Source organism: Corvus kubaryi, unplaced genomic scaffold, assembly GCF_017639235.1.
Source record: "Corvus kubaryi isolate FWS band 111438036 unplaced genomic scaffold, C.kubaryi_AGA036_p1.0 37398, whole genome shotgun sequence".
In the NCBI taxonomy this organism is placed as follows: Eukaryota; Metazoa; Chordata; class Aves; order Passeriformes; family Corvidae; genus Corvus; species Corvus kubaryi.
The window spans coordinates 16245318-16258659 of record NW_024581137.1 but is presented as its reverse complement, the minus strand read 5'-3'; the positions used below and the strand labels follow the sequence as shown (position 1 = coordinate 16258659).

The following is a 13342-nucleotide window of genomic DNA, read 5'->3' as shown; positions in this document are numbered from 1 at the left end:
GACAATATCTCCATTGTAAACCCCCCCTACAGTCTCCCTTTCCTAATCCCACCTTTCCCTTTTACCCTATGTCTTATTACCTCCAGTGTATTCCCAATCCGTTTTTTCATCCATGGTTTCCCTCACAAAACCATGCTTTTGCCAATTGTTTCCCCAAAAATCCCTTTCCAATGCCGAGTGGGGGATGAAAAAGGGGAGGGAAGAAGTTAAACCCTCTCCTGCCTCAGTTTCCCCATAAAGCATGCTCAGAGAGTTCTGTCTCCCTTCTGTCAGCCCTAAGATGTTCCACAGAATCTGTTTGGGCATTTAAAGACTCAGGAGGGTGGCTTGTTTTGTTTTGAAACTGTTCTTGTTATGTTTATCCAGTTGTTTTCATTCTCCTTTTATTAAAATAAAACGGGTGAGGTGTTGGGGTCCCTCCCCTGCCATGGAGCCCTGGGAGAGGGGCCCTGAGGGCACAGACACGGGGCTTCCCTGCCCCTGCTCAGCCTCGTTCCCATTGGTTGGTTTGTGTTCCCTGTGCGGGCAGAAGGACCCTTGGTCCCGTGACTGGAACAGTTCCTCGGCAGAGCCCCGGCCATGCGGCTGGAGAAATAAACATCTCTCTGAAACAGCAATCAAGAATCTGTCTGTCCGTATATATTTCCTTTCCACGGGACTCCTGGTTTGATATATGCGTGTTGCAGTATCCCCACTGCAACAGATAGATGATTTCTTAATACTTCAGAACATCATTAAATGCCAACAGAATATGTCTAAAAAATGTGCCTAGTTTCTTCAGCAAGAGGGGAGAGTCCCTGTACTACCTATTATTAAAAGGAACTGGACTCTGTGATTCTGGATTTACTGTAATGAAAATTATTTTAGGACCTGGGATACAACCTTCAGCTCAAACCAATAGTGAGTTTCCCAGTCTGGGCTGGTCTGGGGTTTGCCATTAATTCCTTTTTTCATTTTGATCCTGCAGCCTTGTGAACTTGTGAATTTTACCCGAAAAAACTGCCGTAAGTGGGGAACTTCTTTTACCTCTGATTCTGCCTAGTCACTCTTCTTAAATGGAATAGCCTTCACTGAGAACCCTAAAACTGGTAATTTGTATCTGGGTTCAGTTTGACTGGTAGTTGTTAATTGTGAAGGGGTTTCAGCAGGTGTATGAAGCAGATATACATTTCTTGCTCATTTTTCCTATGTGTTTATTACAAAAACACTAACAAATATCTCTTTTCCTCATTAAAGAGTAAATTAATCTTTGGCATTGTGCCAATACCCTTTGGGGAGTTCTCTTAGCGAAGACAGTATTTGTATATCAGCTGTCCTCCAGATTACGTGTGTGCATTCTCAGACATGTGTGCTCAGCAGAACCCAGGACAATTTTTAAAAATTCTTATCCAGTAAAATTGCACTGTTTCATGTATTTGATTGTAAAAGAGGAATGTGGTCTTGCACTGACAGACTCTGTCAGTTGTCTGAACTTTTAGTCAGGCTCTTTATTGAAAGCAAATGAATATTTGAAATTATTTTAATATGAAATTATATGAAATTATTTTAATGCATATGAGTCCAAAATAATTTAATTGCTCTCCCTCTCTTCCTTCCAGCATGCGCATCAGGTAAGCCCACCTGGTCTCTGCACATCCATTCTTTTATAGACTTGAAGAAAAAACTAACAATGTTTGAGTTGTGGAAAGGTTCTCACACAACTTTCCTGCTTCGATATACAGACGCATGTCCAGCTTATCCAACTGAAGTGGTATTTGCCTTGGATATGTCTGATGACGTTACACCAGCTGCATTTGAAAGAATGAGGAACATTGTTACCTTATTGCTGAAGACTGTTAAGATCAGTGAAAGCAATTGCCCAACAGGCGCTCGTGTCTCTGTTGTTTCTTTCAATACCAACATGCACTACCTCATCCGATTCTCAGAATTCCAAAAAAGCAACTTGCTGCTACAAGCAGTCCAGAGAATCCCTCTAGAGAGATCCACTGGAAAACGAAATATTGGGGCGGCCATGAGATTTGTTGCAAGAAATGTCTTCAAACGTGTTCGTCAGGGCATCCTCACAAGGAAAGTTGCCCTGTTTTTTACCAATGGTCCATCACAGGATGATGTTGCCATCAGCACAGCTGTGCTTGAGTTGAGTGCCTTGGATATCACTCCAGTGGTTATTGCCTTCAGTGAAGTGCCAAATGTCAGACGTGCCTTCTCTGTAAGTATTGGAAACTGAGTCCGTCACCCGTTTGCTGAGTATCTGCTTGATATTTGAGCGAATCCTGTTCTCAAGCCACAAAGTTCTACAGGAACTATCCAATCACTTATTAGAAAGGTATACAGTAAATGTTACTGTTTTAACAAAGAAACAGTGTTTCACTGCACTATAATGATCACCATCTGACCTCTTTCTGCACATGAATTATAAATCACTTGTGCTTTTAGGGCAAATCAGAGAATTTTCATAATGCTGTGTTAATTTCACTTACTTACCTATGCCATTATACTCCTGAAGTTGTGACACGTAATAACTATGTAACTAACAAACTCTGGCCCTAGTTTCTAGAAAAAGTAGTAGAAGGCTTCAAGCACACTAGGTTCTTTCAAAAGAACATTAAGTTAGCAAAGCTCCTTTTGATGTCTTTAGTGCCATTAGTACAGGAGAAAATGATGAAATTTTGTTTTAAAATATGACTTCCTATGAAAGATAGCAAACAAAAATAAGCAGTCTATTTTACAAGGTACAAAAGGAAGGCAATTCTGAATTTATTTAAGGTTTCATAATATAGATTCTATGTTCTCTGTCTTTTCAATTTGTTTAATATCATCTGTGCTCAGTTTTAATTTTAAATAAAATCCTTTCCAGCTGTTATTTCCTCAAAATTTTCCTTCTAAAAGGAAATATGTTCACTTGTACATGATGAAAAGTGCAAAACTTGGAGTCTAAGTTCTGATCTAGCAACATCCAAGTCAGCCCTTTATTATTCATATTATATTTGTTCTCATGCAGCCTCATATTTCTTAGTTGATTCTTGTATTTTTCTGGCTGAATGATAATTTAGCAGAATAAAAAATTTCTGCTGACATATGAGAAGGAAGCTTATAGTTTATTGCCTGGGTTGCTTCACAGGATAAGCAGGAGCAAGAATCAGTATTTTCTTTACTTAGTATAAACAGATTGAAACTCTGAATGCATGTGATGGCATCTGGTGACTTTACATAAATCAGCCTTCAGAGTAGAAAAGTTTAAAAGAGCTGCTTAGCAGGGGGAAAGGCAAAATATTCTCTGCCCAGCACTCCCTTAAATTTGAAATGATGGCAAGGCAATCAGCCTCACCACCACCCCCCAAGTAAATACAACTTCCCTTTTTCTTTCAGATGGATTTCTGCCCTTGCAGTTGAGAGTTGGTGTAATCTTTATGATCCTACAAGTCTGTAGCCACAGATACTTATTGGCTTTACTTTGCTTTAGGAACTTCAGTTTAGAGATCACTCACACAGTCATTGCCAATTCTAATTCTTTTGAAGAGTTCTATGTATAACATTCTTTACAGATGTTAATAAGAATTTGTGTTGTGTATAACACACAAAGCTGAAGTTTAATGCAAAGAAGTAATTATTTCTTTGCTCACCATTATATCCTGTAATACTGTGATATCTTAGAGCCATTTTTATTTATCTTAGTCCACAAGGAAATGTTTTTCCATTGGACCACATTTGGATGAGGTTGGGTGGTGGTCAGTGAAATTGTAGAATTCTGGAGCTTCTTCAGGGTTCCTCAAGCAATTCTGTGTTCAAATCTTCTACTGTAAAGATTGTCTTTCTTCAGATGATCACAGGAAGCACATAGGTTGTTCTCATGCTAGAACTTTCTAATGCTAGAATTTTCTCTCCCAAGAAATCATCTTCACTCTTTGTCCCAGAAAGAGCTGAGATATCCTGCCCTTTTCTCTGTAGAAAAATAGCACCCATTAAGAAAAGGTGATAATCCTTCACTGGCAGAAAAAACAAAACGAAAAAAGAAAAAGTTTTAATACGTTTTGCCCATCTTCTAATGTTACTTTTGTGCCTGCTTTAAAACACAGATTGATGACACTAGAAGATTTCAATTATTTGTTTGGGAAAGACAAGAGGATGAAAATTTGGAGGGCATCACATATTGTACACTTTGCTTTGGTAAGACATTTTACTAATTGCATCCGTTGTATTGGTCTATTTACCATTTCAATGACAAATTCTATAGCTTTTATTTTGCAAAGTAGTGATGGGGATTTTTTATGGTACACCTTAAACATGCCTGTGCTGAAATATAAAAGAAAAATATTAATGAACAACACATTGGTCAGAATCCTACTGCCATAAATGGTTCTACAAGGAGTTTGCAGAGATGTGTTAAGAACAGTATAGTTGGTTGCATGGAGCAACTCAGCCCATGGAGGTGTCTGAGTGTTCCCATTACAGGTTGGCTACAAGACAGTGCTGTGGCTGTTTCTTGTCATCTCCAAGAGAAACTTCACTCCTTTACAGTGGAAACTTCACTCCCTTTTCTGTCTCTGACATTCCAGCCAGTTGAACCCTTCTGCAGCTGGGCCTTCTTGCCCTCTGTGACAGATCATTTTGTGTTTACAGAATACCACTGCTGAGGAGTTACAATTCTAACTTCCTCTTCAGTGGATGGTAAGAATTAGAATCTCAAAACCACAAAAGCTGTATAATTAATTTCTGTCTCAGCCATGTGAAATGAATTACTGTGTTTAGCATTTCCTTTTTAACAGAAATGCACTTAAAATAGCAGTATGATTTTGGGAAACCAGGCTCATTTGCTATAAATTCTACACTGTGAGAGGGGAAGAAGCTACTAAATGATAATATGTCAAAATGTTAAACAATGACCTGAGATGAAAAATAGAGTTTGATTCTGTGTCCTTTACAATGTTTAGATTTGAACAGAAGAAAATTTCTCCTGGGAACTGTTATCCATGAAGTTTTACCTTATGAATCTTTTTCTGCTCTTAGGCATGAATAATTTCCCATGGTATCTCAAAAACTTCTTCATCTGTCGTTCCTTGCTAGAACAAAAAAATTTCAAGCTCCCATGTTGTTGGCTGGTGGTTTTTTGTTTGTTGTTTGTTTGGGGTTTTTTTTGTTGTTTGGTTTTTCTGGATCAAAGTTTAAGAATAATAAAAAAGATTCTTTTGTAGTGGGCTGACCCTGTCTGGATGCCAGGCACTCACCAAAGCCTCTCTATCTTTCCCCTCAACAGCTGGGCAGGGGATAGAAAATATAATGAAGGGTTGATGAGTTGAGATAAGGACAGAGAGAGATCACTCATCAAATACTGCCATGGGCAAAACAAACTCTAATTAGAAATATTAATTGAATTTATTACTAACAAAATCAGAGCAGGATAATTAAAAGTAAAATTAGACCTTAAAAGCACCTTCCCCCCACCCCTCCCTCCTTCCCAGTTCTACCTTCTCCCCACCAGCAGCACATGGAGATGGGGAATGGGGGTCATGGTCAGTTCATCACACTTTGTTTCTGCCATTGCTCAGGGAGAGTGTGGGGTCCCACCCATGGGACATAGTTCTTCATGAACTTCTCCAACACGAGATGGGAGTCCATCCCACAAGTAACAGTTTTCTGCAAACTGCTGCAATGTGAGTTCATCCCACGGGCAACAGTCCTCCCCAGACTGCTGCAGCATGGGTCACTCTTCCATGGGGTGCAGTCTTTCAGGCACAGGGTCACAAGTCTTGCCAGAAAACCTGCTCCAGCCTGGGCTCCTCTCTCCATGGGTCTGCAGGTCCCTGCCAGGAACCTATTCCAGCATGCGCTTCCCACAGGTTCACAGTCTCCTCTCAGGCATCCACCTGCTCCAGCATGGGGTTCAGCCATAGGCTGCAGCTGGATCTCTGCATCCCCATGGATCTCCATGGGCTGCAGAGGCACAGCTGCCTCACCATGGTCTTCACCACAGGCTGAAGGGGAATGTCTGCTCTGGTACTTGGAGCACCTCCTCCCCCTCCTTCTCCGCTAACCTTAATGTCTGCAGAGTTGCTCCTGTCACATATTTCCACTCTGATTTTCTCTGGCCACAATTAAATCTGCACAATAGCTTTTTTCCTTCTTCTTGTTCTTAAATATGTTATCACAGAGGCATTTCCACCATTTCTAATTGGCCTTGGCCAGTGGCATGTCTCTCTTGGAGCTGGCTGGCATTGGCTCTGCGGGACATGGAGGAAGCTTCCATCAGCTTCTTACAGAAGCCACCCCTGTAGCCCCCCCACTACCAAAACCTGGCCACACAAATGTTATACAGATCTACAGGACTGTGTGAATTTTTTTTATAAATCATTGGTTTTGTTGTATTGCTAAATAATTCAATGCCTATTGGCTCTTCCTCTCTAGATAAATGCAATCCAAGAACCAACTGTGAGGTGCCTTTTTCTCCCCTGGTTCAGATGGATATGGATATCACTTACATCATGGACAGCTCTCGCAGCATTAGCAGTGAAGAGTTTCAGAGAGCCAAAGACTTTGTGAGCAACATGTTGGATCAGTTTGTCGTTTCCTCACAGCCAAATGAATCATATGGAGGCATCAGAGTGGCACTGGTGCAGCAGGCTCCCAGGGGCTTCCTGCCTGACAGAAACCAGACACCTGTGGCCTTGGAGTTTGATCTAGTCACATACAGCAATAAAGATTTGATGAAGAAACACATCCAAGAGTCTGTTCACCAACTGGAAGGGCCATCAGCCATTGCTTCTGCTCTACAGTGGACAGTTGAAAACGTGTTCTTTAAAGCCCCCAGACAAAGAACTCACAGGGTCATATTTACAATAGTTGGAAGCAAAACAAGCACATGGGACAGAGAAAAGCTGAGAGAGATTTCACTCGGAGCCAAGTGCCAAGGATTCACCTTGTTCACTCTTGCACTTGGCAGAGATGTGAGTGACAATCAGCTGGTGGAGATGTCAAGCTCCCCCACAGACCAGCACTTACTGACAGTGGGCAGGCTTTCCACACCAGAGATGGTGTATGCTCAGAGGTTTAGCCGGGCATTCCTAAATCTTCTACAACGTAAGTATCACACAGTGGCATTTGCTTAAGTTATGGAATGAAAGACAAATGCTGTGTAGAAAAAGGTAGTCAGTATGTATATGTTACCATTCAGTTCCTGGTCATACTTAGCTGCTTATCTTTCATGATTAGTTTACCTTAGATGCTGGACATTAATGATAGTGCCAGTAATGACAGAACAGCATTCTATTCTAGTCTTAAGTAGTCTTTTCCCCTTAAGGTTTTATTTAATGTGTGGCTTTGTGGACTCCACTTTCACTAAAGATGGACCATTCTTCAGCTAAGAGAACATCATATTCCTGATTTAGGCCCACATTTCTCCTCAGACCATTGGCAAATCCAGATTTACTGAGCTGTTTATGCCTATTTAGGCTTTTGGACAGGTACAGGATAAATATTTAGCACATTTGACCTTAACCTCTATACGGAACAGAGAGAGGACTCACTTTTCAAGACACATTTATGAAGATTAGAAGGTCTTAGATGCTTTGACATGGAAACAAGAGAATATCAAAAAGGAAATCGCCATTTATTTAAAATCCTCATCAGGAGCATATGCTTGGAGATGTCAAATTTTCTATAGAAGGATAAATAGTGTATTACAGAGCAAGACAAAAGTACAAAAGACTGGTTTAGGAGTCATTCTCATCTAGCTGATCTCTATTATAATTTTCATTTTCCTGGACATGGTGTCTGTCACTCGGGATGTAGTGTGTTACTTAATGAAAGATGCAAATTCCGGTTCACAAAAACAGCCATGTAGTGGTTTTTTATTAACGGTATTGGGGTTTCATGGACTTTAAAACTCACCTATGTTACCTGTGCTTTCTCACAGAAGAAATGAACAGTTATCCTTCACCTGAACTTCAAGAAGAGTGTGAAAACTTAGATCGGGGAGATGTACAACAGGAGGCATCTACGACAGAAAGGTTGGAAATCGCCTATTTAACTTCTTGAGTGTGTACCTCTGAATGTAAGATTTCTCCCTTTGGGTTAGTAGTTACATTCAAAGTAGTTATAATAGAAATGGGATCGGGGTCAAAATTTTTTCACGTTTTTCAGAAGGAATGAACCAGATGCATTTTTCAAGGTCATATTGGTGCTTAAATATATTTTTCCCCCCCTATCCCTGGAAGGATGCCTTTTCCTGGAATGGCTGAAACTGGTTCCAGTCAAGTTTTGGAAGACGTGGAAAAAAATAAAAGTAGAGTCATGAAGAGTATGAAAGAGAATGCCAAAGAACCTGTATACACAATGCCAGAAATGAGAGATGATTTTGTGGAGAATGAACATTTCACAGAGGAAGATCCTAAAAGAGAAAAGCCTCAAGAGTGTGGAAAAGCTCAGGAGAAGAACAAGAAAAACTTAAAGACAACAGTAGAAACTAGAGGTGCCTGTAATGATTATGGTATGATTCGAGAATATGAAAATCTCTTTTAATTCAGTAAAAAGACTAAATTGTGAAGGACTCAATTGAATATTTTTACAAGAGGAAGAATTCCAAATTACATTTTTCCAAAGCTTTTAGTCACCATATATTAGTATTCAGTCCAAATCTATATAGTAATTAAAGACTGAATTACAGGTGTCATTATAACTTCAGTTTCGATTTATAACTTTTTGTAATAATATCATATAAAGTTCTAATCCACCTTACTAAAACAGTCAATCATTTTAAAATCCCTAAGTTGCACTGCAATTAGTGAGTTACTCCTGCTGTTAATTTAGCTGAACGTGGAGGAGCTAAATATATCTCTGCTACAGTCTGTTCCTGTAGGAAGAACAGGATCCATCAGCAGAGGTATCAAAATATATATACTTCATGGTTTTGACTTTGTTTCCTAATGATGCATTTTTCATTGCAGATTTGCCATTAGATATAGGTATGGGAAGCTGATTGTGAGATTATTTGTCACTGATATTCTTTTAACACTATTGAGTGTTTTTCTTTTTTAAACTACAATTAGAGAGAATTTATGTGAAAATAAATGAAAAGGTATCTGGACAGTTTGGGGTGTGGTTGCTCATTTTTACAGCTGTTATCCATTTGTTTTTCATCTCTCTCCACTCAAGAATGGTTCTGGAAATGTCTGGTAGCCTCATTCATGATGAGAGAGGATTAGTAACAGGAAGATATAAATGAATATATAAATAAAATATTTCCTTTGAGGAAGTAGTCATGGTCACTGCATTTAAGTGAGAAATGACCCAAGTCAGTTATGAGAGATGTATGAACTGCCTTTCCCAATCCCGTGCTGTAGTTAGTGACCCAACAGTTTACTTCTAAAAACATGTTCCAGAACTTGCCTTTTGAGAGATGTACTTTGTGCTCATCTCTTGCTTGAAATTTTTGCTTTTCAGTTGGTTAGGAGAAGGTTATGTCATTTTAAATCTTTAAAATGTATTGTTATTGGTATATTTCTTTATTTCTCAGTTCTTCCTCTTTAGTGTTGTACTGGCACCAAAGTCTAGAGCTGCCTTTCTGTCTTCTTTTGAGTAACTCCAAATTTACATCGATGAAAGATGATTTGATCTGTTCTTACTGAATACCAGATTGCTACAAACTATGCTTCTCTCACCTGCTTTGCTAATTTATGCAGTTTGAATCTGTAATACTCTTGGATTTGGCTAAGAGACTATCATGGATAGTTTAACAACCTATGTATATTAATTTACGAAATTTTATTGATGGATACCAGTATAAGAAGTTGGAATAAAGAAGAGGGGAATTATTAAAAAGTTTATTCTACTAATCCCTATGGACCAGGTATAGTTATTTTAGAATCATTTAAATAAAAATTTTATGTTAGAAAAGTAAACACCTTTTAGCATTCCTTCTGTTTATGGCAATGAAAATCTTCTTGTTTCAGAAATTCTTTCTGGGTAAAGATATCATGAAAAGAGGGTGTTCACGCTGACACTGTGGGGTTATAGATGAATACTTAGTGAATCTTTATAAGACCTTGAAGACTGGCTACTTTTGTCTGACAGTTTGCACTGAACATTGCTTTTCCCTGAATTTACAATTCTGAGAAGGGTAGACTTTTCTTTCATTAAATCTGTCTCTTATTTCCCTTTTCCAGATGCATGTGACCTTGTTCAAGATAGCGGAGAATGTCAGAATTACATTTTGAAGTGGTACTACGACAAAGAGCAGAAAATGTGTGGTCAGTTCTGGTATGGGGGCTGTGGAGGCAATAAAAATAGATTTGAAACACAAGAAGAATGTGGATTCTTGTGTATAGAGTCTTCCTAGTGCAGAGACACTTAAATTACATTAATTTGTCAGTTAGACTATCAGGTTGATGTGGAAAAGGCATTCAAAGAGGAAGCTTTACATAACCACTTGGCTCCCATATTTCAGTTGAAAGAAATACTTGATTATAAAGTTATTATCTGGTAACGTAACTGTGAAAATAAAATTTAGGCTATTTCTCCATTGATCTAACATGTTGAGTATTGAGAAACTCTTGTTAGCCAACAGTGCATTGTTTAAAAGGCATAAGAGTATTGAAACTTGACTTTCTTCCATAAATACAAAAATATGCACTTTCTGAATATACTGCATAAAATAAAGCAGTGCCTCAGAGAATTACACAAAATAATATCAGATGCAAGACACTAACATCAAAATATTTTGATGTGTTTGCTTACATTTATCCTCCTTATAGAAAATACCAGAAAGCATTTAGATCTCAAATGACAGAATTCCTACAACTTAATTCACTTAACAGGGTTTAAGAGATTTATTACCATAGAGTCATTCTTGGCTTCTTTTTTTTTTTTTTTTTCCTTCGGAATAATCCAATATGTGAATAAAATCAATCATTCTCAAATGTTTTACTTCTGTTGTTAGTTCTTGAAACAGGTGTAAGCATATTCTCATGGTGTGGCTTTCCATTGGTAAATAAGCATTGGTCCCCTTTCCTAGTTACCAGATGTTAGACAAGTGCTTTTATTTTAGAACATTAGATTTTCATGGCTGCTCTCGAGTGAAAGAAAAAATCCTGAGGACATCTGATTGAGGACAGTAAATGCAGTGCCCTGCAGAAGGGTAGGACTTAGCTGAAATCTCATACTCTGATGACTTACCCAAACTCTGTTGTTGCCCACTTTATGGCTGTAGATGTCACGGTGCATTTAACTTTGTCACCACAGGCCATTCTGCAGAGGTGGCTGTACTCACCTGGAATTTTATTCTTCTCTGGATTCACTTACAAGATACAAGAATAGATCTAGCAGCATCTTTCTATATGCTCCCTTGAAAGAAAGAAAAAAGATTAAACTGGAAGAAGAGCTGTAAAAATTTTGCAGAAAATGTTTCTTACTTAAGAAATAAAGTGAAATAATGACATATATTCCATACATGAAGATGGATGTCACTGGATATAAAACAATATGTGCCAGCTTTCCTTGTACAAAATTTTAACACTCCCTTTAAAAATACTGGGTTTGCTCTGATTCAGAGAAATCCCATGCATGACAGTGAGCTCTTCTTAGCAGAATGGGAGGGCTGGTTACACTACTGACTCTATGGAAAGAAGTTCTTGTCCGCTTGCAGAAGAAGCTAGCAGGGAATTCTATGATCAGTATTAGAGGGGCCCTGCTTCCAGCCGCGTGAAGGAGAGGGATAACTGGGTTTGCTGAACTGTGTGGATTTGATGGCCTGACATATCAGACCCACAGGAGTACAAGGCTTTAGTAGACACTGGTGCACAGTGTGTCCTAATGCCATCAAGCTATGGAGGAGCACAAGTCATTTGTGTTCCTGGAGAGACGGGAGGATCCCAGCAGCTGACTCTGTTGGAGTCTGAGATTAGCCTTAGACTGGGAATGAGTGGTGAAAGCATCCCATTGTGACTAGACCAGTGGGTCCATACATCCCTGGCATAGACTGTCTCAGGAGAGGGTATTCCAAGGACCCAAGAAGGTATTGGTGAGCTTTCAGTGTAGCTGTCCTGGAGACAGAGGAAATTAAACAGCTGTCTGCCTTACCTGGTCTCTTAGACGGCACATGTCATGTTGCTGAAGGCTGGAGAACAATAGGTGCCAATCACTACCACAGCAGTGCACCAGAAGCAATATTGCATCAACTAAGACTCCATGATTTCCACCGATAAACTGATTTGTTGACTGAAGAGCCCAGGAGTGATCAGCAGGACCTGCTCGCCCTTTAACAGCCCCATGTGTCCAGTGAGAAAGCTTAATGGAGGATGGAGGCTGACAGCAGACTACTGTGGCTTGAATAAAGTCATGCCACTGCTCAGCACCACTGGATCAGACATGCTGAACTTCCATATGAACTGCAGTCAAAGGCAGCCAAGTGCTGTGCCAAAATTAACATTTGCTAATGCCTTTTTTTCAGTCCCTTTGGCGGCAGAGTGCAGGGCACACTTTGCTTTCACTTGGAGGTATTATTGTATACCTGAAATCAGCTGCCCCGGGGTAGAAAAAGGCCCTACTCCCATGGACTGATGCAGACTGCCCTGGAGCAGGGTGAAGATCCAGAACACCTGCAGTACATTGATGATACCATTGTGTGGGGCAATACAGCAGAAAAAGTTTTTGCGAAAGGGAAGAAAATAGTCCAAATCCTTTCGAAATCCAGTTTTGCCATAAAACAAAGTAGAGTGAAGGGACCTGCACAGGAGATCCAGATTTTTAGGTGCTTCTCCTGACACCCTGATTACCCATGTTGGATTGGATGTTCTGAGGGAGGCTTTCCTGGGCACATCATGCAACTAATGCTACATGGAGTAAGCGGGTCACATTGATCACATAATGAGTTCAAATAAGGAACCCCAGTCATCCAGGAATTTTGGAAGTGATCATGGACTGGCCAGAAGGCAAAGATTTTGGAATGTCACCTGAGGAGGTAATACATGCTGAAAAGGCCTCACTATAGAATAAGTTAGCAGAATATGAGAAGCAATATGCCTTCTTTACTGGGTGGAACCTGCCATCCTGTGAGAAGGCATCAGATATGGAAAGCCACTGCATGGAGTCCCTTACTACAAGTCACAGAAACTGCTGAAGGAGAAGGTGAATCGAGTCAATTTGCAGAGGTCAAAGCCGTCCAGCTGGATTTAGACTCTGCTGAATAGGAAAAGTGGTCAATCCTTTATACTGATTCCTGGATGCTGGCAAGTGCCCTGTGGGCCTGGCTGCAGCAGTGGAAGCAAAATAACTGGCACTATAGGGCTAAGCCCATCTGGGCTGCCATATTGTGGCAAAGTACTGCTGCCTGGGTGGAGAATCTGGTTGTGCA

The 13342-nt window shown here is 39.9% G+C and overlaps 1 protein-coding gene across 1 annotated transcript in view; it reads left to right on the top strand.

Annotated features, from left to right (window-relative positions):
• The window catches only part of LOC121671952 (collagen alpha-4(VI) chain-like), a 32041-nt gene extending 21162 nt beyond the window's left edge, over window positions 1–10879 (top strand). The window contains exons 18-25 of the mRNA XM_042044299.1: window positions 968–1004; window positions 1599–1610; window positions 1722–2209; window positions 4077–4167; window positions 6403–7074; window positions 7910–8003; window positions 8211–8482; window positions 10158–10879. Of these exons, the coding sequence (XP_041900233.1) occupies window positions 968–1004; window positions 1599–1610; window positions 1722–2209; window positions 4077–4167; window positions 6403–7074; window positions 7910–8003; window positions 8211–8482; window positions 10158–10330 (1839 nt within the window). The 3' untranslated portion in view covers window positions 10331–10879. The remainder of the gene's footprint in view (window positions 1–967; window positions 1005–1598; window positions 1611–1721; window positions 2210–4076; window positions 4168–6402; window positions 7075–7909; window positions 8004–8210; window positions 8483–10157) is intronic.
• The last annotated feature ends 2463 nt before the right edge of the window (window positions 10880–13342 follow it).